The sequence below is a fragment of the Falco biarmicus genome, chromosome 8 (assembly GCF_023638135.1).
Source record: "Falco biarmicus isolate bFalBia1 chromosome 8, bFalBia1.pri, whole genome shotgun sequence".
NCBI lineage: Eukaryota > Metazoa > Chordata > Aves > Falconiformes > Falconidae > Falco > Falco biarmicus.
The window spans coordinates 6689343-6717060 of record NC_079295.1 but is presented as its reverse complement, the minus strand read 5'-3'; the positions used below and the strand labels follow the sequence as shown (position 1 = coordinate 6717060).

Here is a 27718-nt window from a genome sequence, read left to right as displayed (position 1 = left end):
ATTCATGATTGCCAAGAGTATATAAGATGCTGCTGAGCTTCTCTCCCTTTCGCTTCATTTGCCTTTTAAACCCAAATGTCTTCATTCTATTTTTCAACAAAGTCACTTTTTGTCAAGAGGCACAGAAATGCCAACGTTCGTTCAAAAGAGGAGTGAGGGGGAAAGAAAGAGTTTCCATGTTTAACCCCAGACACTTGCAAGTGGCCTCGGAGCCAGCAGGGCCCAAGGACTCAGCCTCTGCATTTCTAAAATCATCTCAGATGCAGCGTCCGTGTCCGAGTGCATCCCACCATGCCAAGACAAGAAAGCCAAACAGTGTTTTCCAGCAAGCCATGAGTGATCTCCACTCAAACACCAGCAGCCAAGTTCATCAGTGCTTCTACTGTTTGTATCCCATTGCTCATTATGTAAATTACAGTTTCAACCTCTCATAGTACAGGAGACCCAAAAAGGTTTAAAAAATTACTTTAAAACCTGTCTCTTACATGGTCTGCCTGTGACAGCAGGCTTAGAGTTAAAGCATGTGGTCACTTGGCAAACAGGTTTTTGAGCAACGACTTGCATTTTGCTTTTGACATCTGCAGGTCTCAAACCAAGCAGCCCATGGGATGCAGTGGGACACAGCAGGATACAGAGCTGGCCTCACTTTTCCCAAGATTCACGGTTTTTGAGGTCTGCAGCCCAGTATTACTCCTCTCCCATGTCCTTCAGAACACTCCATCATGTCCCAAAATCTCATTCTTGGCCACCGCTGACCACATACATTGACTGGTCGAGCAGAAATCTTACTTCCCCAGCTTCCTGTCCCTTTGAGGTTACTGAATGAACACAAAAAGTTATTAGAAAAGCCATCAGCTTATTTAATTTGCCCTCAGGTAATATTTTTCCATCTAAGAAGCCAAGTTAAACATTATATACTGCAGCCTTTTTGCCTGGAGCGTGGTTTCCAGAGCCAAGCAATGGAGCAATCATCCATCACACATAGCGTGTGTGTGGGGAAGCAGACAAGCCCAGTCCCAGCTGCACATGATGGGGGATCTCAGGGTGCAAGTGGACCCATCCACAAAAGCATCAGCTGCCCAGAAGTGAAGGACATGCTGGCAGATTCAACTGCACCACCATGAACACCCGTGCGAGCCCTGCAGCTCATTTCCTTTTCATGGTAAACAGGTAACAGCTGTTCTGCACTCGGGTATTTCTGGTGAGAAGAACAAGGTGTTAATTGTAAAGTCAGTGAAATGCAGAATATATGCTGGAAACATCTTCAGAAGCAGCTTCCTCCAGGGGAGCAATGGGACACGTGGCCATGGGGTGCACCAGTCCCTGGACTCCCTGCAATGGAACAGAGCAGAGCAAGGACACAGAGAGTACCAGACGTACTGCAGAGAGCTGGAGTGCTTCCCCCAGCCCACCTCCTTGCCAAAGCGGACCCAGGTTTCCCCACCCAACATAAAGTTTGACCATGGATGGAGACTAAAGCCCTGGCTGCTGTTGACACCAAGACACAAGCAGAACCACCAGCCTTTGCACGGTGGAGAAGAATACCCAGAACTGCAGCAGCCAATGCTGAAACCAAGGTGCTGTGAAGCCAGGTGGGACCTTGCCCACAGGGCCCCTCCTGGAAGACTAATCCTGATGTCCATCCTCCTGCAGCCGCCTGCCAGACCCACAGGTGACACCCAGCTTGCTGGCCACTAGAAAAAGAAACCGTTCATTAAAGTAATTAGGATCCAAAAGGAAGGGACATTTAAATAGATTATATTTAAAGGGGATATTTAAAGAAAAACACATGGTTTTCTAAGGTTTCGACTCATGGTCATGTTGGTGAGAAGAACCTCTGATGGCAAGTTCCTCTGGCATCTCCCGTCTGGCTTCACCCATGGGAATCCAGCCCTGTCCCATGGCAAGATGTGCCCAGACATTGCAGGAGCCTTATGTAGAGATCAATCAGACAAAAATGACAGGTGTTGCTGCATCAACCACCTTGGTATTATTCAAAGCTGGTGTGAAGAACTCGGTGTGCTTTCTCACCCATTTCTCTAGAGCGCTTGGGTGGTGGCATCCATATTGCCATGTTGCATCACGCTCCCTTCAGTGCCCAACGCGAGTTCCAGGCGCGGTGCCCAGCGGCTGCTCCACTCACATGTGGCTTCTTCCCTCTCTCTATTCGTTCTTAGCAGGGTAAGGATCCTTACACACGTTCACAGGGAGGGAGAAAAGGACTGCCATGAAAGCCCGTGCTGGAAACAACAATCTATTTTTTATACCTCCTCCCTCGCGGAGACAATCCTCCTCCTCTGCCCTGCTTGGGAGCGGCAGCACCTGCGGGCGGGCAGCTCTTGGCTGGCAGAGCCTTTGCCTCCAGGAATGCCTGTCCACATTTCCTTACCGTATTTTATTTTCAGCTTGAGGATCTTGACACAAGCTACTACTTTTTCCCCACCCCCTTAGGATCAGCAGTGAAGCCAGCAAGAACAAAACCGTGTTCCTCAGTTCCACCTCTGTGTCACGGGCCAAAGCGGTTGTGTCCTGCCAGGACGTTGGGGAAACCACTGCTGGGACAGGAGCAGAGGGACAAGGCTGAGAATGAATTACCTTGAGTGGTACTGCCGATGGTGGTGAAGAGCACAGCACTCAGCAGAGCGAGTGCTCCCACCACTGGGCTGGAAGAGGCTGGGGAAGTGCTGGCCCCCAGGACGGCTGTTCCTCCCAAGGACATCTGGATGTAGCCCCCAGGACAGCCAGAAGCACACCTGAGGACATCCTCTTTAGTCCCTCTGGAGTCCAAGGGATAAAGGAGGGGCACTCTGCCAGCTCCAGCCCTGTGTTGGAGAGAGGAAAGTCACTGCTGGGACCCCCACGAGGGCTCACGTTGGGCAAATGGTGCTACATCGAGGGTGGGGTGGGAGGCACGGCATGTCCCCAGGCTTGTCATCCTGCTCGGTGGCCAGCCTGATCGCACCATAGATCAACTTGGTTCCCTGCCCCTGCAGGACAAAAAGGGCTCTCTCCCTGCATAGCACCGGGCTTGCTGAGCTGCGCCACTGTAATACAATTGCTGATGCTTATGAGACACCACATTTTTTCCAAATAATTTGCTCTTTTTATTCCTAATTTTCATCCAAATCTTATTTTAGGGTTTTTATTTTGTTGGGTTTTTTGCTTGGTTTGTTTTCCGTAAACTTACTTTAATAAATGAATGGCTTTTCAACAATGGCTTTTTCATCAAAGTCCTGGGAAATCTGAAATACTTGGCTGTTGCTCGTAAAACTGAGCGCAGTGCATTTTGAACACCACAAGCCAAAAGCAGCTTTACTATTTCCATGCTCTGAAATGGTTTTCCATCCCAGGGCGGCTTGATTTGCAAGCTGGCCTTGCTCCTTGGGGTCCCTACACCCCAGGACACGTCTCAGGCCTCAGCACTGGTGGGAGTGGGGCTGTGCCCGGCACAAGGCTTCTGCATGGGCTGGTGCTCCCCCAGCATTCTTCAGCCATGGCTAATTTGCCGGCTAGTGTCACTGGCGAGGCTTGTGAGCGCTGGAGGTCCCTGCGGGACATGGGGTTTCAAGAGCTGAGGTGACTGTGGGTTTGCCAGAGCCACAGATTTCAGAAATGGCCCACTCTTCCCAGAAGCGCTGCCTGTGATTTCAGGGAATTTTGTCTGGAAATCTTGCCTTGCTGCCATGTCTGACCATCAGCTGAAACCTCCTCCTGCTTTTTAATGGCTCTGTGTGTGCACACCCTGTCACGCACTGCCATCTTCTGCAGGCAACTTGCCCATGAGCTCTGAATTGGAGTGCAGAGTCCAAGGTGATGGACCACATCTTGGCATCCTGAAGGCCTTCAGGGCAGGTGCTGAACAGCATCCCCGTGCACTGAGCCTGCCATCCTGGCACATAGCTCTTGCCATGCAGAGTTTCCATCCCACACCACCATGCTGGAGCCACATCTTGCACCAGGCATGCCGGTTCATCCGGACCTACTTTTAGAGTCCTTGCCCTCACCTGGTGGATGTGGCTGAAGCACTGCCTGGCCCATCACCGTGCCACCAACCCAACGGAAACTGGATCCCCAGAAAGCCCCAGCAGCAGATCCAAGCTTGGTAGTTTCCCCCGCTCTGTTGCCATACGATCCTCAGTGGAGCAGCAGCCAAGCCTGGGGAACCTGCTTCCAAAGCGATGCTGCAAAAGGAGGGAGGGATGTTTAACCCAGACCTTGCGGAGTGTGGCAAGCTTATGGAAGGACAGCAGCAGCCTCACCAGGGCGGCGGCTGCCTGCTGGAGGACACCTGGGAAGCACAGTTGCCTCCTCCAAGATTTAGCCGCTTGCTGACCGCAATCCTGCTTAGAAAGGAAACAGGGCTGGGGGAACCCCTGTGGTCTTCAGCTCCTCACCAGAGTGCCCCAGGCAGGTCACCCAGCTCCCTGCACCCCCACCATGTCCCACCCCTCCTGCCCAGGGCCCTGGGCACCCTGCAGATGAAGCGCCCGCCTATTTGCCCGTCCATCCACCCATGTGGAGCCTGCCATGCTCCCAGACCCCTCCCCACTGCGGTGCTGACCCTCGCCCCACGCCTGGTGAGCTTGCAGGCATTAGCTGCCTATCTCTGAGCAGAGGTCACTACAGAGCATGTAATTTAACTCTCTCATAAAAATCATCACTGCCTCAATTATTCAGCACCCTCGCCCCACTGCCCAAGCTCATTGCTGATGTTTCCATGCAGTTGAGATATCAAATTGTATAATTGGCATTGGTTGCCAAGACCCAGCTCTGACTTTGTAACACCAGTGTGCCTGAATTCCTACCGCCTCATTTATACGTCACTGATTTTACACATATGCAGATGCCAGAACACAATATAGCTGCTTTGTAGATGGTCTGTAACATGAATTTCTGAGGCCAGCACATGATTCAATGCAGTCTGGCAGCTCCACTTGCAGTAACCTGCTTGTGCAGACCCTTGAGTACCAAGACGTGTACCTGTGCTTGCATGATGCCCTGCACTGGGTCTGCAGGCAGGATGGTGATGCCAGACTGGCACGTGCCTGTGAACACCCGGATCGGGTGCTGGCCGGTAGCCCAAGCAGAGTGCCCTGCCTGCTGTTGTCCAAGGGGAGAGCTGGCAGCAGGACGGCCCCAGGACCAACGGGCTCCCACACTGGGTTGGGGACAGGTCCCAGAGATGGGGACCTCCATCCCTGGGGGTTGGAGGAAGGGTGATGTCAGGCCAACACAACTTCATGCAAGCAGCAACGCTGCCATCTCCTTGCCCCACTGGTAGGGACCCCTCCTGGGGCCAGGGTGGAGGAAGGGCTGGCTCCAGCTTTCCCTCATCCTCTGTCTGAGCTCAGATCCCTGGGCTGAGTGGTGCCACCCACGGTAATATGTCCTCCAAGGGTCACAGTGGGCAGGCAGGACCAGAAGCCAAAGCGCAGGACTCCCTTGGGGTCAGTCTCAGCAGCATCCAGCTGTGAAGCAGGTTGTGACCCAACTTGCTCGGTGACCAACGCAAGGCCAATTTTTAAATCATGAGCATCTAGGGAAGTCCTGGTCCAAGCCCAGCTAGTTGCACCAGGCAGATCTGCACAAACCACCCTAAAGAGCAGGAACAGTAGATGCATGGAATAACATGAGCCACGGGAAGCCAGGGGACAGAGGGGACACAGCTACTGGAAGTGTGTACACATGCATGAGGGAGATCAACTGATGGCAGCTGCTTGGACATCTACAGGCATTCAACAGGGTTACCCGCCAGCAGGTCTAAGGATGCCAAGGTGCAGCGGGATAAGGGGGAAGGTCTTTGCAGGGGTAAATTGCTGGTTACAAAGATAGGGAACGGAGGGTACAAGCAGCAGGTAGTTTTCATCAGGGAGCCACAGAGGGACCTGCAATGACAACTGCATTCTCCAACACAAATGGTCTGGAGAAGGAGAGCGCAGCGAGGTGGCACAGTTTGTTGCTGATACTCGTATCAGGGAAGCAAAGACAAGGCTGAATGCAAAGAACTGCAGAAAGATTTTTCCAAGGCTGACTGAAGGGGCCCAAAAAGCAGAGGAGATGAAATGCAGTGTAGGCAGTTGCAGAGCAATGCACCGGGAGAATGTTACCACTCAGCTGTGAGGCCTTGGCACTGTGACAGATGGAGCTGACCTGTGGAGCTGTGCCAAGGAAAGATCAAAAAAATAAAAAAAGCAAAGTTAAAATTGAGAATTAGGAGGAGGAAAAATTGGAAGCAAGTTCCAGCAAGGGCTATTAGCTATAAGAACAACATCTCTGGCTCAAAAATCCCAAGACATGGACTGTAGGAGGTTGGAAAAATGTATGAAGAAGCATTGCTTGAACCGGTTTGTCACTTACACAAGGTTGGTCACCATCAGCAACAGCATCCAGGGCTCACTCCAGCTCCCTGCAGCATCCCCTGCTTTGCTGAAGCAGCCTGCATTGCACACTATGCATTGCACAGAGCATCCCGAATGTTCACTTGTAGCTCGCCACCAACATCATTGCAGGCAGGGGACCCCCTGAAGCAGCCCGAGCTCTGCCTTGACACAGAGGACCAAAAAGCAGCTGGAACATCAGCAGCTTTGTAAGAATTCAGTGCTCTTCCCACAGTAATACCTCCCGGCTCCCATACCACTAGCAGTTTCGTGAGACAGGCAGTGGTTGTTCTACCAAGTGGAAGGTGTTTAGATTAACCTTCACATTGGTGAGCAGTGATTAAACATATCCAGGACAGCTGTAAACGCACTCTGATTAAATGTATCCAAAACAGATGTAAACACAGTCACGTCGCCTTGGCCTGGTGCACCAACGCTGCTTCCAGCAAGGAGCCGCTGGCCACGTCTCTGGGCCGTGGAGCCGCTGATACACTCATAAACCCATCAAACAGTGTCCGGGCTTGCAGCCCTCGCAAGCCGCGGGAGGCATCAGTCTCCCCACTGGCCCGGTCCCAGTGCAAGGCTCTGAGCAGCCCCCTCCTCCCTGCCCAGCTGGCAGAGCCTGCAGAGAGCAGGGGGCCAGGGGCAGCAGCATCCCCCAAGGAAGCAGGTCTCCTTCTTGTCACCACCCTCACACGTGTTGGCTTCTGTCCCTCAATACCTCAAATGGTGCCTGCTAAAGCTGGACAAACCACACGTTTAAATACAGATCAAGCTCTCAGCCGTGAGAACCGTCTGTCCTCAGGGCCCCTTCTGCTGTCTGTCCGTCCATCCTCCCACGGTAGCTGAGTGTGGGACAAATGGGGTGCGTGTGCCAGGGTGGTTATCTCTTCCTCCATCTCCTTCCCTTGGGAGGATATCCTGGCATCATCTGCCTTCACCTACCCGGGCCCTGACATTTGCTCCCTTCCCAGCAGCTTCCTGCTTGGGACATTTCTTTGTCTCAGCTTCCTTTCCTACTTGTGCCACTGAAACCAAGGCAACTGTCCCGGGAGCATCAAGCGAACAAGGTGTCGCACACCACTTCTTGTGCTGCGAACATCCTCCACGGCAAACTGCCTCCCACGCGCTCATCGAGCAGACCTGCCAGCTCGCCACGCCGGGCAGCAAACCCGCTACGGCAGCCTCAACACCACCAGAGACCTCACCACGTGGCTGTGGTTCCCACCAGCTGTGCTGACATCTTGCTTCTTGTCTCCCGGACCATGGCTCGCTCGGTCGCAAAGGGAACCTGCACCAGGTTAAACCGCAGAAATCCTCACTTTATGAACACTGAGCATGGGGGCTGGGTGCCACCGCCGCAGCCACCCACCCTCATTGCCCCAAGGCAGCACAGCAACCCCTTTGGTACCACCGGGGACAACCGTGGCTCCCCACCCATGCAGGGATGAGCCACACTGAGCAGATAAAGGCAGACCTGTATGCTAAGGGGAGCAGTTTATGTACAAACCACAAGTTCAAACAGGGTCACCAACACACCCACCCCGTCTGGCATGGAACACCGATCATTAAAGCAGAGAGAAACCCTTAGACTATATTTTATGCATCCTACATGAAACTAAGGGATCTGGAAAATCCCAGAGCATTCGGATGCAAAGGTCTAAATCTTGACAACGCTCCTGGCAAAGCTCTGTGTTTTGTTTGCACTATGTAACAGCTTCTTCATAAGGAAACAATTGACTTGGTTAAGGAAAAAAGCCACCACAAAAAGCCTCGCCCCGCTGTTCAGCTGATAGAGCTCCATCAGTGACGTTGCTCTTGATGCCAGTCCCAGTTTGGGTTGCTGAAGCTCCTGCACTCAGCGAGGAATCTGGACCAGGCAGAATGAAACCACAGAGCCACACGTTGCGACTCCAGCTGCTCAGGCGCCAGGAAAGGACCGGCCTCAGGGAACTGAAGGCAACCATTTGTTTTTGTGTGTTTTTGGAAACACTTCCTTTAGCATATAATGCAGTTTTCTCCCATCGGTGTATCTTATCACCCTCAAATATTTAGTTTTTTAGCCACAAGTCTTAACTTTGTTACGTCAATTTGTGCTTAGGAACTGTAACTTATTTCAACAAGGGTTTTGTTTTGTTTTTTTGTTGGGTTTTTTTTTGGTTTGTGGATGAAGCCAATGCTTTTTCACAGGCTCTGAGTGAGAAGCCCAGCCCTGACAACTGATACGCGGCACAACCAGTGGCCTGCCCAGCACTGTTCATCTGCCCTCCCTTCACCACCGTACATGACGCAGGGGAGACATTCCGGGAGCTTCAAGAAACCCGAGGAGTTGGGATTTGTAGGTCGGGCATCTGTGCTGGGGCCAAGCTGCCCGTGTGCCCCGCCGGCTCCACAGGTGCCACCCTGCTTGGTGCTGCTTCCACCCTGGACTGCGGCTCTGCAGCTCTCAGGGGGGCAACACCGCCTTTCACAGAGAAAATAGCTAGACAGGATTAAATTACTCATCAGAATGAAAACACAAAGCCAGGTTTAACAACTCACACTAAAGCAAGACGTGGTTCAGAGCAGAATCAGCAGATGCCCAGATAATAATCATATTGGGAAGAGTTCGCATTGCAGGGCATGATTTTTCCCTTGCAAGAAAATGGTAAGTATGGAGATAAGGGTGATCCAATTAACCAGGCTTTATGTGGATTTCCAAATGGCATGTGGCAATGCTCTTAAGCGCTTAAAGAATGCCCAAAAGCTCTTAAAGAAACTGAGCTGCCATGGGATAAGAGGTAGAGACCTCTTGGGATTAGTAACTGGTGAAAGGTCAGGAAGCAAAGAGCAGGAGCAGGACTGCATCTCTCAACAGAAGGAATGGGTGAGGCCCCCGAGGGTCCGACCCATCCTGCACCTCCCTGAGTGCTCTGGAAAAGGCCAGGACACAGCAAGGTGACAACAACGTGTCCTGGCAGGACAGCCACCAAGGGAAGTGAAGGCAACAGATAAAGGCTGTCACAAAAAGGCTATGGTGAAATCCATGCTTCAGGGCATCTGTGCTCCGGGGCAAAGGCTTGATCCAGTGATTCACCTCACCCCTCTCTTGTGCAACACCTGGATGAAAGGAGGAGTTGCTGCTGCCAATCTCATCTGCTTCCAAAACTACCAAGCAGCTTAAATTCACATGCAGTTGTATCTGCTCAGGTTCCCTGCAGCTGCTCCTGCTACATCTGCAGGAACCCATCTCTGCTTGGCTTCAGATGGACGCGTGCTGTAGATAAAGGGCAAAAGAAACAGATGTGAGCGTGCAGTGGCTTCGTAAAGCGTGGAAAATGTAAGGATCAGGCAGGGTAGAGGGCATGTAGTGGGAGAAATAATGCCACGCAGGGAAAAGGCTCGCTGCACTTGCTGGAGCATGCAAGAGGGAGGAATGGCAGAAGGTTCCAAGTGCTGGGTCTCTGCTCTGCCAGCTACGCTCAGTTCTGCCCCTGTCCCATCAGGGGTGGAAGGAGCAGGAGTCACTACAGCTTGAACCCTCTGGAGCTCCCCGAGCACTGGGCCAGCCATGCTCCCTGCAGCGGGACTGCTGAGGACTGTCTTCATGGCTGGAGGGAGCCTGTTGTCTGGATCAGTCCCCGAGCTGAGCACTGCAGCCCCCTCCCTGGCAAGCCGTGCTGGGCACAGCACGCAGGGCCTGGGGTGGAGGAAGGAAGTTCAGTGTTAAACTTGCTATTCAAAGGAAAAATCTGGCTTCCTCATGCCCCAGGATCTCCGTTTCCACGACTCCCCATACTCCCCAGGAAGCCAACGCGTACACAGTGGAGCTGGACGGGTGCTCCAGGTCACAGGGAGGCAACCAGGACCTGGGCTGCAGCAAGGACAGCCATGGTCAGGCTGAGTCACAGCCAGCCGGGTCCCAGACAGACGCTCCTGTGGGCTGGGGCATGACTCAGCTCACAGCCCAGCCCTGTTGAGGTTAGGATGAGGAGTTCAGGTCTTTTTTTCTGAGCCGGAGGACATCTCATCCCCATACAGCAAACCTACAGATGCACCCCCAAACGACTCTGCAGAAGTTCAAGGCTTGACGTGCCTCTGGGGACAGACTGGCCAGTGGCTGTGGTGAAGACGTGCCAGGAGGGAGCCAGCCCAGGCGTGCCCTGGCCAGGGAGCAGAGAAGAGCAATGACCCTGCAGACCATACTCCCAGTATTGCCACTGGTCCTCACCAGCTGCCACCAACACACCAAATACTGGGTGAGGAGCACAGCTGAGGGCTGAAGTTGCATCAGACCAGGGCATGACCCGGAGACTGCTGCCAGCTGGTGGAGAACCTGGGAGTCATCTCAAGGAGCCCCTGGCAGACCCCCAGCCCCCCTGCTCCCAGCCAGCAGTAGGCACAAGCCACCTGAGAGCGTCCAGCAGATCACATAAAGGAAGGATGGCTGGGCTCACTCAGCCAGCTCAGCCAGCGGGTGCCTCCCGGGGTGCAGACCAAGGTCTCGCTGCACGTTGGAGGCTGTTCCTGGGTCTGGCACAGGTGCAACATGTGTCAGAACTTGGGATCAAGCTCAGGAACCCACAGGATGAAGGTAGCTCTGCATGGCTGGCAAACAGCATCCCTGCCAGATGTCCAGCTCTTTCTCCTCAGCCACCCCAACAGAAGGCTTCGCTCCCGTGACAGGTGATTACACTGCACGGATGAAAGGCAGGGTGATGGTCCGTTTTAGGGATCCAAGTGCAGACTGCTCATCCAGCCAGCAGCCCCCTGGCAGAATCCTAGGATCTCTTCACCGGCTCAGCAAGACTCAGGAGAAAGCAAATTAATCTGTCATGTTCCCATTCCTCTCCTCCACAAATTAGTGTTGGCATGAAGGAGGCGGTGCCGACAGCAAGCCCTCCTGTCATCCAAGAGAGGGTACTACCAGTATCTACAAATGCTGTCCTGCCTATACCCTGCAGTGATGCTGCTGCCCCTGATTTCCCTACACCAGCCCAATGCACCATCCCAGCGCGTTTACTGACAAAGCCAGTTTGACCAAAGCAGCATGGATTAGCCGTTTTTTGCAGTCCCTTACAGACTGTATTTACCGGGAAGGTTCAACTCCACCTGGGAAGCAGGAAGGGCAGCACTTCCAGCAATGAGTTCCCAGCCACAGGCCACCAGACAAGTTGCAGGCACAGCAAGAGGCTGCCAGCTTGGTGGAAAACCTAGGAGCAAAACTCCCAGGGTGCAAAACTCTTGACAAACCTGGGAGCTCCGCTGGGCTCACCCACCTGCCCCCAGCCACCACAGGCTTTCCCTGGCAGCCTCAGAGGCAGCCAGCTCCCTCCCGCTGGTACCGGCAGCGCCGGCATGTGCCTCAGTGCCAGGGCTGGCAGGGGTTATGCTGGTAAAAGTCATCACACATGCTTAGCGCTACGAAAAAACCAAAAACCATGGGGCCAACACTGCTCATCATTTCAACTGGAGTGTAAGCAAAAGTCGTCTACCTGGCATTAAGTTGTATTTTCCACATGCAAAAGGGATGGGGGGACTCGCTCGCACAAGATCTGGACGGAAAACCTTCAAGGCCAGAAAAGGCAGAAGGCGGAAGGAAGGCGGAGGGAGGCTATGTACTTGCACTAGGGACTTCCTTGGGTTAGACAAAGGGTCGGGGCCAGGTCTGTGTGACTCACCACGCTTTTCTGAGACCTGCTGCCAGCCTGATGCAACCCCTGCTGCAGCAGGAACAAAGCACAACGGCCCATCGCCAGTACCAGGGAGAAACATGGGAGCTGCAAGAGCTGCTATAAAAAGATATCCTTTTGCAACCTGTGAACTAAAGACACTACACATGAGCTGCTGGTAGAGGAGAATCCCGTTCCACCCACTGCTTTGGGTGCTTTGTGTGTAGCAGAAAATATCTGCTGGTACCACCAGATGGACAGGATACTGAGGCTTCTGCTTTCAGACATGGTTCTGCGAGCAGCCTTCGAAGGCGAAATCACCAAAAAGAAAGAACACAGCCGGAAAAGTAGCCCCAAATTTTTGCAGTCCCAAGTTTGCAGCGCATTCGCTACTTACTCACTTTTCTAAGTCTAGAGCTGCCGGGTCGGGCCCCCACCCTCCCCTCTGGCACAACTACTCCTTACAGCTTGGAAGCTATTTTTTCCCACCCTGCTATCTAAAAAAAAAAATTGGCGTGAAAGCTTTTATCATCCTGAAAACATGCCAACTGCGAAGGCGACTCTGTGTCTCAGACGCCTGTTTCCTGGCAGATTTTAAGTCCTTTGCTCAACTGCTAGCATGGCGGGGGCAGGAGATGCCTGCAGCAGCAGGCTGTGAACTGTCGTTTCAAACCATCGTATGTTTAACTGCTGCTAAATACCCAGGAGACCAACGTTTTCAAACAGCAGGCGAAGAGCTAGACATGCAGCCAAGTGGCGTTGGCCCATCCAAGGTAAAGAAAAGGTGTGAACGTGCTGCGGGGTGATGCCGCACGTGGAGACGAAGGGCCACCAGCACAGGTACAGCCGCCAGGCAGCGCTGGGTAGGGTCACCCGGCTCCGCACCTCTGCCAGGTCCGTCACCCCTTCGCTTCCCAGGTAATAAGGCTTCAGCTCTGTTGGCTCCCAGTAGTTTGAAGGGAAAGGATGGGACCCAACAACCAGGCTGAGTAGGGGAATGTAAACCATATTCAGAGCTTGAACTCCACGCTGGCCCAAAAGAAATACAATCAGATACCAGTAAGACAGCCAAGGAACCAGCCAGGAGGTGGGGAGACATTTTGAGCTGTTTGACCCCACCACAGCCCTCTGCTTTCCAGAGCCTGGGTCCCGCAGGGCATCACAGCGCCCGTCAAACAGCACAGCGGTGTTCACCTCCCAGCACCGACTCCGGATCAGGAGAGAGGAGAGCCCTGCCACCCTCTGCCAGCCTGAGCAACAGGGTGGAGGATGGGACATAGCCAGCATCTCTCCGTGGCCTCTGCCAGCAGGACTCTCCTGCCAGGCCCTGGGGGAGGAGGGGTGGCATGGTGACATTCCTCTAACAACTAGCGGGATCAGCAACAGCGTCTGCACTGCCAGGGTTAAGAGGCAGGCATTAGAAAAACTGCCTTTGTTCAACAGTGCAAGCCTAGAGGGAGAAAGGAAAAAAAAGCATCTGTTACTAGTGATGCAAGAGACCGATATGATCAAGGTGCCTGCCTCTCCCGCTGCAGCTGGTTTTAAGCACAAACTTGGATACGAGTCAGCTGCAGCTTCCCTGTTTTGTCTGGGCATCAAAAAGTGAATTTCTTTCTTAAGGGTTTCAGATGCTTTGACCTGACATAGGCAAGCTGCTTTTCCAAGTTTAAGAAGCATCAGAATACTTCTTGTACGGTTCCAAAGACAGCACTGATATTTTAGGGTGTCAGACTGGGATCATCTCAGATAGGGAATGGCCCTGCCTTCAGCTGTCCCCATGAAAATTCACTGGAGTTTTGTGAAAATTGGTGTTTGGTAGAAGGAAAGGCCTCTCCCTGCTGCAGCGGTTCCCAAACCCAAACACGTAAATGACTGGCTGAAGTTCACAGTCTGCAGCCAGGACACATTTTGGGGATGCTTCCTATAGAGCAGGCCAAGCAGGGAACACAACACCGGCCCAAAGTGACCAGCGTCACCCACGGAAAGCACACACTTCCAGGGTAGGAGGAAGGCAAGTCTGTGAGTTAGATGTGTTCTGCAATGAATTCACACGGCTTCTGTGGCACGCTGCAGCAGCACTCTAGTGGTTTACTGTACACATGGAAAAAACCACTGTCATTTTTCCAGTGATGGGAATAAACTCGTATTTCAATTAGTATTTACCAAAACAAGAGCCAGACAAATTCTGTACTCTCTGAAAATGTGTTTATTCCAAAGCTAAATTTCTCACATAAAACAATGTCTCTGAACAGCAGCGTCGGTCCTCACACAGATCAACAACAGCCTTCTGGGCTCCAGGGCTTGGGGTCTTGACCCATCTCAAGAGAAAATCTCAGAAAGCGGAGGGGAACAACAGCAAACAAGATAAATTGCCACTGCTCACAAGATGAGAAAAAGTGCCAAGGCACTTCGCACGGAGCTTGGTGTCTGCACAAAGATCTCACAGAACACCCTGCTCTCTGCAGGCTGCTTGCTAAGGAGCAGCTGCTACTGTCAGGAGAGAACTGCATTATTCCTGCAGACAGAAAACAGGACTGTTGGATTTAATAATCTGCTGAATTGCTTCCAAGGACTGAAGTGGCTGAGAGGTCATGTTAGCGATGTGCTCTTTTGCAGCCTGGAGCCCTCGCACCAGCTCCAGCACGCATGTTTGGTCCCAGCTGACACCCTAGAGGGGTTTACCTTCTTCCTCTTGCCTCAGCCTCTTGGAGAGATGCTCGCTGATGGCCATGAGCGGGTTGGCTCTGTACCTGGGATTGGTGATGACCTCATGAAACCGAGTCACCTCTTCTTCCCTGAGGAAAGAAAAACAACACACAAATGCTAAGTGCCTCGTGCAAAAGGAACTGAGCAGATAAGAACTCATAAAGCAGCGAGTTTCTGTACAGACAGAACAATGCTGGGTATAAACCTCAGAAAGAAAAAGTGCAAGACAGAAACCTAATTTACCGAAGGGCAAAGCTCAAATTGCTGCCAGCTTCATGGGAGCCAGAGACTTGATCTCATGCCACAGAGCCTGAAACAATCATGTTAGTGTCCAGCATCACTTGCAAATGTTTTTTTTAGAGCTTTTCCATAGTAAATCAGGAACAAGAGACTGTGAGTAGCTGGTAAATCACTAAGAATGAAAACTACTTCACATTGCACTAGCACAAAAGCAGATTCTGCTTTTGAGAGCCCATCTACCGACTCTTTTATTGCTCAGTGTAGAGGCTCGGCGATCCTATGTGCAGTACTAGTTAGACACCATGGGAGGAGCATGACAGAATTACCTCTGCATGCTCGGTCACAGCTGGTTGCTGTGGTAATGGTCTTGTCTTAAAAAGCAAGCAAGCAGGGAGGAACAAGAGAAAAACAGGAGTGTAAAAAAAACCCAGTGAGTTTTCACGTAAGTTGCATCTATTGCAGCCTCCCCATCTCCCTCAGACACACTCTCCACAGCCCATCCAGACACACATCTCCACGTTCTCAGTAGTTTCTGCGGATCAGCAGAGCACTCTCCAGCTTGCAGCATGCAGCTAGCTCCCTCCCCAGTACAGCCCTTCCCTTCAATGCCAGCCCTGCCCCTGTCAGAGGAACAGAGGAGCCAAACCTGAAGCTTGGGTTGTGGCAGGTGGGGCAATAAGGTGAGGCTTAGGGAAGCTCCAGTCCTAACTATCATCTGGGAAAATAAACCTCAAGACCTTCCTCCAAACCTTGTCCCTCCCAAGAAGCACAGACTTCCCAGACCACTGTGGCAAGATACGCACCACTGCTCGGTGCAGCCGTACAGCTTTGGGCAGAGGAGAGGAGCGGGGCACGCAGGGGACCAGCAGCTCGCTGATACAGAAGGCTGTGGTGGAGATACCTATTTGGATTTAGACCTGCATACAAGTGTTCCTCAAGCAGTGCTCCTCACCCATGAGTTCCAACACAATGAGACACTCACTGGTGGCCCTCAGGGCCTGGCCTTCTGCAGTAAGCCAAGGAGGGACTCATCCAGAAAGGCAGAACTGAGCAAGAAAGGCATCCCGGCACCGACACCGGCCAGTTTCAGACACAGAAGGGTATTCACAGAGTGGGCTGGAGAGCAGTGCTGGGATCTGTAGCCTGACTGTTCTCCTGAACGTCAGTTTGAAGTTGAATGGCTCAGAACTGATGGAAATCCTGGAAACATGGATCACAGAAAGCAAACACTGCCAGATCACAGTGCTTAGCTCCAGGAGAGCTGCGCTGAGGGGAAATGAAGTTCTTGATGCCTGGTGGCAGTACGAAAGAGGAGTAAGGACTTGCCAGACCAAGTCCAGGAAGCATTTAGTGCTTCATTTTACAAGAAAAGGTTTGGCAGATGCCAGCGGACAGCTGTCATCATCAGGGACGTATGGCAAGTTAAGCTAGCATGCCAGAGGTGTTCTAACAGAACAGCTGTAGCTCCTGATGCTATAGCTCCTCAGCTACACAACTGCAGGAGGCTTTCCTGAAGGGATCAGCTAGAGCTCCAGGGGCCTGGCATCATAAGAGACTCAGCCACAGCTGGATGTTGCAGCTCCCACTCAGCAAGCTGAGACAAGGAACACACCACCTGGCTGATAACCACATTGTCCATGCTGCACAGATGAACACGGTACAGACATACTTACTTGGTACAGCCAGAAACGACAATCGTGGCCAGGAGGAAAAAGATGACAGCTGGTGTGGGTTTGTCCTGAAACCCCACAGGCCATACCCAGGAAGCCCAAGCCATCGTTTTCTTTTTAGTGAGACAGGGAAAGTAAACTCTTAAAGGAGCAAGTGCAGTTTCCTGAGCTCTCTAAAATGAGTTAGATTTTACATGAGACAGAAGCCGAAGCAGACTGAATCCATTTAGAAGTGACCGAGTCTGACAGGGACTAAGACAGAAGGACATGCACAAACATCCTGCACTATGTAAAGGGGAAAATCAAAGCTTCCACCTCTTCTAAGGCCTTCAGGTGTGCAAGACTAAAACACTGGTTGCCTAAAGAGGTTGTGTGATCTCCAACCTTGGAGATGTTCAAAAGCTGTGTGGACGTGGTCCTGAGCAACCAGTTCCAGTTCCAGGTGACCCTGCTTGAGCAGGGGGGTTAGACCAGGTAATCTCCAGAGATCCCTTCCAGTCTCAACCATTCTGTCATGCTCCACAGGAGGTGGACACTCTCAGAACTTGGTACTTACAAGAGCCGGTGTTTTTGAGCTTGTTTCATCAGACAGAAGTCTGCTGGTTCTGCCTTTGCTTTTACATGGCTGTGGAGAGAAAAAATAAAACAAGTTGAGTGAGTGTTACAGAGGAGTGGTAATTTAGCAATTGCTGTGGAGATGGGAAGAGTCCAGGGATTCTGCATCTGCCTTCCCAGAAAGTATAGGTAATTGTCCTGTATGGCAATTATCCTGAAAGGCAATTATTTCCATAACCAGACAGTAATGGAGATGCAAACTTCTTTTGCCACAGACTGACAACAGCTTAGGAGTCAGGACTGAATGGGCAGGAGGTAAATGCACTAAAGAAAAGTCAGATCACTTAGTTCCAGAGCTGGTCATTAGCTGTCCCTGCCCAGATCACTTTCTGCTTATCACTAACATCCAGGCCAAACCGATACTGTTGCTTAAAGAAAAGATCCCATTGAACTTCCCCTCACCACCAGGCACACGTCACCTCTGCACATCTCATGTTCCTCGCTAACGCTGCAGAGCTCCAGCGTCGGCAGATGTCAGTTACAGCCACACGGTTACTTATCGAGAACAGGGGACTGCCAGCCCTGCTTTGGACCCTGCAGCGGGACCACTGGGGTATAAGGTGTCGCTTATATTTTAAGATGAAGAACAGTAATATCCCTTTCTCCCTGTGAATGCATATCCTGGTCAAAGGTCGCCAGTTTAAGTCAGCTGCAGATTAGCTAGAGTGAAAGCACAACGGCAGAGCTTCAGCTTTGGCCACCAAACACAGGTTCGAAGAACCCCATGAAGTTACGAGACGATGGACTCGTGGGCACGCAGGATGGTGCACTGCGTGCAGCTGAGGCACAGCAGCAAGCACAGATCTGCACTCTCTCTTGACATTTCTTACTCCTGGGCAAAGTCCAAGGAGACCAGAGGTGTAATCCCATCCTGCACAGGATGCTGGAAGCACGTGGTGCCCGATGCCAAGCAGCAGCAGAGATTTCCACAAAGCCAAGCGCTGAGCCCAAGCAAGGGACATGCAGGAAGAGCAGCGACTGCTTTTGGGACTTGAAGTGCGCAGGGGGAGCTGCTGCCAGAACCGGACATTAAGGAAAGGAGAAGAAATTTCCGTTCTTCAGGATTACATAGATACAGAAGTAAACAGGAGAAGCAAGTGGGGAAGAGGGTCTGCCTCCACAGAGCAGCTTCCCTCCGGTTCGCCCTGGGGCTGAGCCCCAGCACACAGCCCAAGAGGGGAAGAGGGTCTACCTCCCACCCCTCTGCTGGGGCTGAGCTCAGGGAGGAACCTTCCCTTACTGGTGGGTGCTGGGGGCCAGAGCCTCCCCTGCCTGATCTGCCCCAGAGCCCTTCAGCTTTCTCAAGGTTAGGAAACATGACAGCCCCTCACCTTCTCTTCAAGACAGCAGGATCGGGTCTCTTCTTGGCAGTGTTACAGTCATCTCCTCTTCCTATTTCCCTCCCTGACCTGTTACCCTCTGTCCTTTTATTCTGCATTTCCCCCCCCCATTCTTCCTTTCCTCCTCCTCCTCCCTTGACCCATATTCCTTCACCCCACTCGCTTTCATCATCCCTTTCTACTCCGGTCAGCTCCTGCTCCTTTTCCTCATCTCTCCCTCTCCCCATTCTGGCCCATTTTGTTATTCCTCAAGGGGGATGCTGGTTGACCCAAGCTTCTGAGGGCTGCTCTCAGAATTACCCCCGGCCCAGCACAGTGTGCGCCAGCATCCAAGCTCCCTGCCAACCCAGACAAACGCAGACAGCGTGGATGTATGTCAGCCAGCCTTCGCAGCGCAGAGCCTAGGCAGGAAAGGGCAGCCAGGCAGATCAATGCCTGCGTGCTGCTGCTCCTGTACCCTTCAGTCCCTCTCGAGGTCACCCCAGCACTGGTGCCATTACACAACAGGCCTGAGAGCTCACCACGAATGGCAATCAGCAAGAGCAGACAAACAGCTACAGGGGTTTGAGCAGCTCCCATCACACTGCTGCGTCCACCGATACTGCAAGACACGGAGTGAGCAGGAAGGATCTCTGCTCTCTTCATGTCTGTTAACTGCTCAGCACAGGGACAATTTCTTGTCCCAGTTTGCCGGGATCGTTCACAGAAGCACAGACAAATTCCTTCTCAAGTTGGACGGCAACCCGTGGTCACCAGAGTAGGGGCTTGCCAAATCCACGTGTGCCACCGAGTCGCCGTGGCAGACCTTTCAAAGATGAGTCGCTCTGCAGATGGAGGCAACGCTTAAAGGAAAGTTCCAGACTCCATCCTGGGCTATATGAGCCCACGAGCCCCAGAGGCTGTGCCTCCCAGGACAGCTTCCTCCGCAGCACACTGCGAGGGCGCGGGGCTGCCTCAGGCTCTGCAAGCCCCACTTTTGCTTTCAGCCACCCCGGTATTTTAAAGGGCTTGGTGCTTCGGAAGGCTTTTCAGTTCCACTCGATAGCTCTGTCCTGCTCGTCTGGCAAGTTCAAAAGGCTGCTGCCTGAATTTCCCCCATTACACCACCAGCACGCTGCCTGCTCACTTGGACCACGTTAGTAGCCCTGTTTCATTACACTTCATTGCATTCATTCATTATAAAACAGAATAAAAACCTCACTGTAATGCTCTCTTACCCAGCAGGAGATCAAATTCCTGGAGAATCTAATCTTTTATTAATAATGCTGACAAATCACCAGAGTATTACCCTTCATTTATGTAATGATTCAAATCCTATAAAAGCCTCCTCTGATTATTTCAAACACTTACGCACACACAACCTCATGCAGCCCAGGAAGCCACAGGCTAGCAAGGGGAAGAGGAGCACTGCAGCTTCTCCATGACAGTACCAAGGGGGACTGCTTTTTGGTTGGCATGTCGCAGGCAAGCTGGGTGACACCAGTCAAGCTCCCGCCTCCGCTGTGTGACTGCAAATGGTGCTGGCCAAGCCCCAAATTCTCAGCCAGGGCTGGGCTTCTCTACCCTGCTGCGCCACAGGCCCGCTGAACTTTCTAGACACTAGAGCCTTGCAGCCGAAGTGAAGAGTATGAGCTCAGGCTTCCAAAAGGAGAGCAGGGCTGCCATACTCGCACAGGAGGCCTGGTTTGGAGAGAGAGAGGGAGCTGACAGCACTTCTCTGAGGACGTCAGGCTGGAGGGTCGTGCAAGACCACCAAACGCTTCCACGTGTGCCACACATCCTCTGCCACGCGAGCCTCCTGCTTGCACTGAACCCGCCACTTGCCAGATATGTTTGATGTCCTTTATCTCTCATACTAGGAAAGAAGAGGAACTACTTCCTAACCACATCACACTTGATTTTATAGACTATTATATTTCCAAGCCTCTTTGCCTCTATCTCCTGTTCAGGCCGAGGACTCCCTAGCTCACTTAGTCACCCCGTGCGCAGAAGCTGTGCCAGATCCTCCACCATCATCCCTGTCAGCCGTCTCTGAGCCTTTTCCAGTTCTACCCTGTCTTTTGAGTGGGTCAGGAATTCCAGGCTGCAGCAACATCATGTATTTGTACTAGATTATGCAGCCACCTGGGAAAGCAATACCCAAAGGAAGCACCTTACCTGTCCTCCCTTCCCTGTATGTACTTTCTGCAAGCCACTCTCTTGGAGAGCAGGGGCTCAGCCTCCAAGGGGGCTGGGGGAAAATGATGAGGGGGAATGACTCCTGAACACAGCCTGGAGTCCGCGACCACACGTAGTTGTAGCACATCCTCACAGAAAGAGGACAAAGCCACCTATTCAGGCTTGGGCTAAACCTTGGCCCAGAACTCCATCCAACCAACCCTCAGTGCTCTGCAGGACTTTAAACTGCGCGCACTTCTGCCGTTCATTCCCACCGAAAGAGAGGGCAGGCTGACTGAATGGCTGCATAAAGAAAGAACGAAAAAGAAAAATAATGCTATTCAAAGAATTAGAAGCCAAGTTAAGGAAGGAAATATTTTCCCATGCTTAGATGCAAGGTTCATAAGCTGCTGTTTGTCTGAGGAGTGGCTTTCCAGAAGCACAGGGAACTGCCAACTTAGCCACACTCTGTAGGTGGGTGTCCCACCTGGGTCGAAGTTTATTTCTGGGGCATCCAGCGAGTCACAAGAGGGTTCATGGTATCTCCAGCCTTGATCTGCCACCAAAGAGGAGGCTGCTTTGCCAGACAGACGCCTTCTTGGCTGTTCTCTAATCCAAATGCTTTCTTATTATGGTCAAAACAAGTTTCTAGTCCAACCCCTACTGAGCAACTGGAGAGGAGGCACAAGCGTTTGTGCGGCATGCACAGCATTTTTATTCTGCACTCGGGGATGCAAAAGCAGCGGCAACACTGGCCAGATGTTCAGGCAGAGCACTGCATTAAAAAGGAGAGAGCACAAGGGCAACCAGAACCCACCCCACAGCTGGCTGGGATGGTCGACACGTGGGTGTCAAGAGGATCTGAAATAGCCCTTCTCTTTCAGCACAGTAACGTCTGCAAGGACAGAATGGCAGGCTGCAACACCTCAAGTCCAGATTCTTAGGGCAGCTCAGCAGCATTACACTCTGGACACTTGTGTATCACTCCTGCGACGTCCAGGACATGTAGTTGCTCCCAGCCGGCCTCGTGCCAAGCCTCAGCTGAGCAACACAGCTTCCCTCTTAGCTGTGGATTCAGAGGATACGTTTAAGCTTTTTTCTTGTGGTGAGCGAAGCATGCAAAGGGGTGGAGTTGAGATTGAGGCCCTGTTGTCCTGGCTATTGGCACGGAGCTTGCATTGCCCGTAGCTACAACAAGCTGAACCGAAGGACACTCGATCCTGCAGGAAAAAGGGAAATACACAGCCCATCCCGAAATGGCACGTACCTCTTGGGTGGCTTCCTGCCCCTGCCACCTGTGGTCAGGTCACAGAGCTCAGGCAGGGCTTCCATCAACGGCTGCATGTCTCCCACCACAGGTGTCGCCTTCCGCTTTGCTTCGGCTTTTTGCTTCTGCTTGGCTAGCTTCACACTTTCTATTTCTGAATCAGAAACAAGACATGACTGGAGGACAGGGAAGCGTTTTTAAGAGATAACCTTTGAGCTAAGAAATTCATAGGCTGCTTCACCATCTACAGGAACAACAGGCCAGCAGTGATTTAAACCAGTTGAAGACTGAAAATGCAGTTGGGTAGCTCCCTCCCTTGCTGTTTGCTTATAACCATATACATCTCTACTGATATTTGCAATGGGAAGTGAAATTCCCTGACCGATTTTGTCTGAACTGTTTCCATCCCTTGCACTGTTCATGGCTCACAGCAACATGGCAGGAGACCTGGGGTGGAAAAAACCATGCTGACCTTGCATGGAACTAGGAGAGGGGAAGGGACAAACCAAATACACTCGGCTCCACATGTGGCATTAAACAGTCATAGCCCCATCTCTGCTTTGCTGTTGGGACAAAACAATGGTCTCCTAGCACAGGCTGGAAAGATGGACTTAATTTCAGTTGTTTGCTTAGTTTGAAGGAAGTCAAGGTCTCACCTTCCTGACTCATGGTAAAGCTCAAGCAGACAGATGCTGGATGAACTGGGCCCTTAAGAAAAGCACTGTGCCAAGAGGCAGACCCAGAGGCTCTTCCTCGAGGCCACATTTACCCGTCTCCCTGCAGCAGCTCTGAGCAAGGCTGTGGGCACATAAGGCTCTATAATGTTACGGCAGTCTCCCTTCTTGGCTGTGGGAGGTGGGCATTGACAGTGGCAGGCTTAAGCTTAAAGCTCCCTGGTGTAGAAATAGGTCCCACAGCTACACAAGCCTTACAGAGCCAGCAACCTCCAGGCTGAGCCCCAGCAGAACATGTTCCCCTCTAGGACAGCCCAAAAAAGCCCAGCCCTGCTACAAGCCTCCAGCTCAGCTCCAAGATGCCCCAGCCTGTCCCAGAAGCCCCTTGGTGATGATGATGCCAGAAACAGCTAGAGCTCAGCGGGTGCCATGAGCTCTTTTTCCTTCTGCCAGGTGACCAGCAGGCCTGGAAACCCACTGCACTGCACTGCCACCCCCGAGGGGTACGGTACCGGTGCGCTGGGGTGCACGATGGAGGACTCCACCTCCTCCACATGCACCCCACGGAGGCCGCAGCAGCAGGAGTGGGCTTCTGCTTATTGACTTGGACGACGAGCGTATTGCAAGGACGAGCCTCAGCACTGAGCTAGAAACTCCTTGTCTGGACATGGCAGAGTGCGGCACCAAGCAGCTGTGGGGCCAAGCTGGCGACACAGGGAGGCCAAGAGCTTCCAAAGCAGCATGGCCACAGAAACAGGACTAAATCAGCACAAGTATTTTTGGTGGGAACACAAAAGCAGCCAGTCCCACTTACAGACTGCAGGCAAGATGCCACCTGCAATTCTGGGTCTAATCCTGCTGCCCACATTCAAGAAAGCAGAACTCGAATTCACTGGCTAGCCACATCAGGGGAGGGAAAGCTCAGCTGGCTCCTTTCATCTTTGTCTTCTACTTATATCTTTGTCTTGTTTGCTCCCCAGCTTGGCCGAGTTGAAGAGCAACAGTTTTTCATGAACTGAAATTTTGCTGTACGTGGATGTTTGTGACAAATATGGATTGTAAACGCTTCTCCTCACAGCCATCTCTGCCAAGAACACAGCTTTCTGTTCTGCATCGCTTCTTTTTTTGGTCTGGCTTTATGAAGCTGACTACTTCAGTGCTTTCATAAACAGTATGTGCTCGAAATTTTCAGACACCTGATTCTGCACAAACATCCCAAATTCTTTTCCTATGAAGTCTTGTTCGTCTGAAGAGCCATGCGATATATGTATTTTTAAATGTGCATACTTCTAATGTCTGAAGCATTGCATAATCTTTTTCCCCCCTCTAGTCTCTCCTGAAATGATTTACTGGAATGGAAGAAATCTCCAAGTTCTGCATTTGCACTACTGAGCTGAACTTTAGTTCCCAGGGTCTCGGCAGCCAGCGTCACAAAAGCAGCCCTGGGACAAGAAGAAACAACAAACCCTTGGGAAGATTTAGGAAAACAGAGATATAATGATAACAACTTCAGCAGCCCAAGTCAGGTTCTCTTTTGGGGGGCAAAGACTGCAAAACCCACAAAGAATAGGCAGTTATTTGCATCAGATAAAAATAAATGCATTTCAGTTGACCGCAGCTCTTTTAAGGTCACAATGTTGGAATACCAAGTTTCATTTAAAATTCTCCGTCTCTGGAAATACCAGTTCATTTCACTCCATCAGCTAATAATAACAATATCAGTTTCTTTATTGATGTTTATATAGGCTCATTCCAGCTATACCATTTTTCTCAATAACAAGCTGCACACCTGGTACCAACACTTGCTGAATTTTCTTACGGAAACCCCCAGGTACCTGCTACCCTTAGCAAAGCATTTGCTAGGGAATGCTGGTGTTTGTCAGCTGGCCACAAGTTTAGTGGGGGAGTCAAGAGAGCCAGCAATTTAGGTACTTCTGTATCTGTAAAGCACTTCTAATACATAGCATCTTCTAAGATGCAGATAGTTTGGCCTGAAGTTTTCCATCTTGGTGTTCACCTCAAAGCAAAGCCTCTGCATTTCATCTGTATTCCCTCAGCTTAATAATTTCAGAGCCAAGAGAGGAGCAAAGAGGCCACAGCAGGGCTAAAATAACATACGTGATCTTGAGAAAGGCTGATGCTACAAAGGCATATATGCAGGAGGGCAGGATTAAGAGTGTAGGGATCCTGCTGCTGGCTTTTCCAAAGTGGCTGACCTTGACTAGAGGAGCAGTGCTGTCACCTAACTGCAGGAGTGTGGTCTCCATTTCTTGCAGAAGGCCCGAGTCCCATGTACCCCTTTTATTGTGGATTCTGTCATAAAATGCTGCTGAGGACATGCCTTCCTCCATGGCACCTGGTACCAGGGGAAAGCTCAGCGGGGCTCCAGCAGTCCCCTCCTCTGTTCCCACAACAGGGTGAGACAAGGAGAGACCTTTAAGAGCACCAAAATCGCAGCTGGCAGGCCAGATGTTAGGCCTAGCGCAGGCATCTCTGCTTTGAGCCCAGCAGGGACACTGAGGGTTGCAGATGTCAAAGGCACTTGGAAGTTGCTGGTTGGTGATAAGGAGGAGGTTTCCCTCACAGTCACTGTTACGCTACTAGCCTTTTATATAAGAGGAGCCAGAGACACCTTCACCGTGACTGGTGAAATGGCAGGTCGATGGCCCTGAGCTCAGAGCTCAGGAGCAGACAGCATATGGCGCAGCAGAAAGCCACGTCCCTCAGCCCCAAACACGGTCTGCCAGCAACTCTGTTGGGCAAGAAGGTGTTAAGAGAAAAGCCTGTCCCAAAACAGCTCCAGGTGGCAAGAGGAATCCCTCTGCTACACCAGCTAGCACAGCGTTGTCTCTTACTGTGCTGAGATAGTAGAAGCAAAAATACAGATGCTTCCCACAGGAAACAGAAGCATTTCTGCCACGGGCTGGTTTTGTTTAGGTCATATTTCACAGCCTCAAGAAAGGACAGACTGTCTGGTTAGTGGGTTCACTGACCTGTGGCATGTGGGAAAGTGCAGTAACCCAAGAGCAGTGTCCAGAGACCTCCCCTACCGAAGGGCAGGAGGGCCCACTGCAGGCTGTCACCACAGAGACCTGGGATTAGCTGGTGGCCGTGTGGGACTCGGCTCCAGGCTGTCCTGCTGTCCCTACAGCTCCACAGGGAGGAGGAGCTCCACTATACAGCCGGCCATATCTGTACTGGAGCTTTAAAAGATAGAGAAACAGGCTAAACCTACAGGGGCACAGTGTTCTATCTGTATAAATAAAGGTTTTAGGTAGTCATTTACGTTACACGTAGAGGAAGATCAAAAGTAGGTTTGGGACAATGACTCAATGTCAGCGCTGAACACTGAGAAACAATACCTGGGACTTTTACCCCATGTGCTGGGGAGCAGATGTGACGGTTTCTGAGAAGCACTCGGCCTCCCGCAGCACTGCCCGACGCTGCCACCCACACCCCACGTACAGGGAGATCCAACAGAGCCATGCTCTGCGATGCTCGCAGCACCGCCGTGCGTCGGAGGAGTACTTACTCTGCAGCCATCTCTCCTTCCTCAGCTTCATTTTTTCTTTTTTGGAAAGAACTGTTTTTTCTTCTAAACCTAGAAGAGAAGAGAGACATAAGATGAAGCCTGGCTCCTGTACACAAATTCAGTGCTGGACACCTCCCAAAGACAGCACAGTCCGTAATATTTTGTTCAACCCTTGATGCTTTTGAACTTGCTGGCAGGTCAGGCAGGCTGCAGGCAGACTGGGGGCTGCACCGCACCTCAACTTTTAGCCAAACAAATCAAACCCAGCTCGCTGTCGGTTAAAAAATAAGAAATGGGCAAGTAGATTAGATCATCAGCCACACAGACCCTGTTTTCTCAGGCCAGGTAGCTCGAGAGACCCTTGCCCTGTTGTTCTGCACTCCTGCGTGAACCTGGCCTGGGAGCTGGCATCTGAAGACTGGCTGCAAGTGATGGCAGGACTTACAGGTTCCAGAACTGGGAGCAAAAAGCAAGTTTTAATCTGAAAATACGCAGGCTGATAAAGCTAAGAAGGAAAACATGGGCTGCAGACATGCGTGAGGGCAGGAGAGGGGAATGGCGACCTGGCATCAGCACCTACCCAGACAGCACGCGGCAAGCGGGGAAGGACCGAAAAGGGTCTGAAATACGCAGATCTGTGGCAGCCCTAAGGAGCAGCTGATTACTAACAGCTTGTAAAAAAGGCTAGTACCTACTCTATACCAAATTCAGTATTTGGAAACCAGCTGTTGATCACTGATACCCAACACCAAGCAAAATAACGTCAGAGATATGTTTAATGGAGATCCGTTGCAGACGCTGTAAAAATTTATCTTATCTTCAGCGTCTAAAACAAAATTGTCTTTATTCAACTTTTCTCCTACAGTGTGCTGGGAATACTGCTACAGGAGTGCCAACAGAGGAACAAGCTCCCCAAAGAACACTCCTCTCACCTTAGGTTATTCTTAAGCCTGGAAAATTAAAAATACCCTTTTTCTCCCCAAAAGAAACAGGAGGAAGGAATTCAATGCAACTCTGAAAACAACTCACTGGACAATTTCTTTGAAGCTGCAAATCTTTCAGGATTATTTAAACAAAAGCAGGGTCATAATTTAGTCATTTCAGTGCCTTAAGATCAGAACAAGCCTCCTGGGGCTGGGGAGACTTTTCCATAAAGCCAACAACCACCACCATGTTTGGAGTTTCTAGAGGACACGGAAAATGAAGCTGTAGCTTTCACTGCCTTGTGTCCCAGGAAAAATATACGACCGCAGTCAATGCACCCAAGAAGCCAGAAGTCAAACCACACCTGGAAGCCATCACTTATTTATAAAGCTCAGGGATGTCTTGGGGGGTTTGTATGCCACTGATGCTGCTATCCATTTTTCCATCTCCTGCATGGAGCACTGATGCACGGACACTGTGCTAGGGCCGGGCCAGGAGGACAGCCCTGCGGGACACAGGGCCAGGCAGCAACGGAGCCAAACATCTCATCACATCAAGGGAACAT

General features: G+C 51.5%; 1 protein-coding gene across 1 annotated transcript in view; it reads right to left on the bottom strand.

Moving 5' to 3' along the window:
• Positions 1–14211: 14211 nt before the first annotated feature.
• SLX9 (SLX9 ribosome biogenesis factor) overlaps positions 14212–27718 on the bottom strand; it is a 57424-nt gene continuing 43917 nt past the window's right edge. The window contains exons 3-6 of the mRNA XM_056349341.1: positions 26230–26298; positions 22024–22177; positions 17201–17269; positions 14212–14823 (exon numbers count right to left, since the gene is read on the bottom strand). Coding sequence (XP_056205316.1) covers positions 14697–14823; positions 17201–17269; positions 22024–22177; positions 26230–26298 — 419 coding nt within the window. The 3' untranslated portion in view covers positions 14212–14696. The remainder of the gene's footprint in view (positions 14824–17200; positions 17270–22023; positions 22178–26229; positions 26299–27718) is intronic.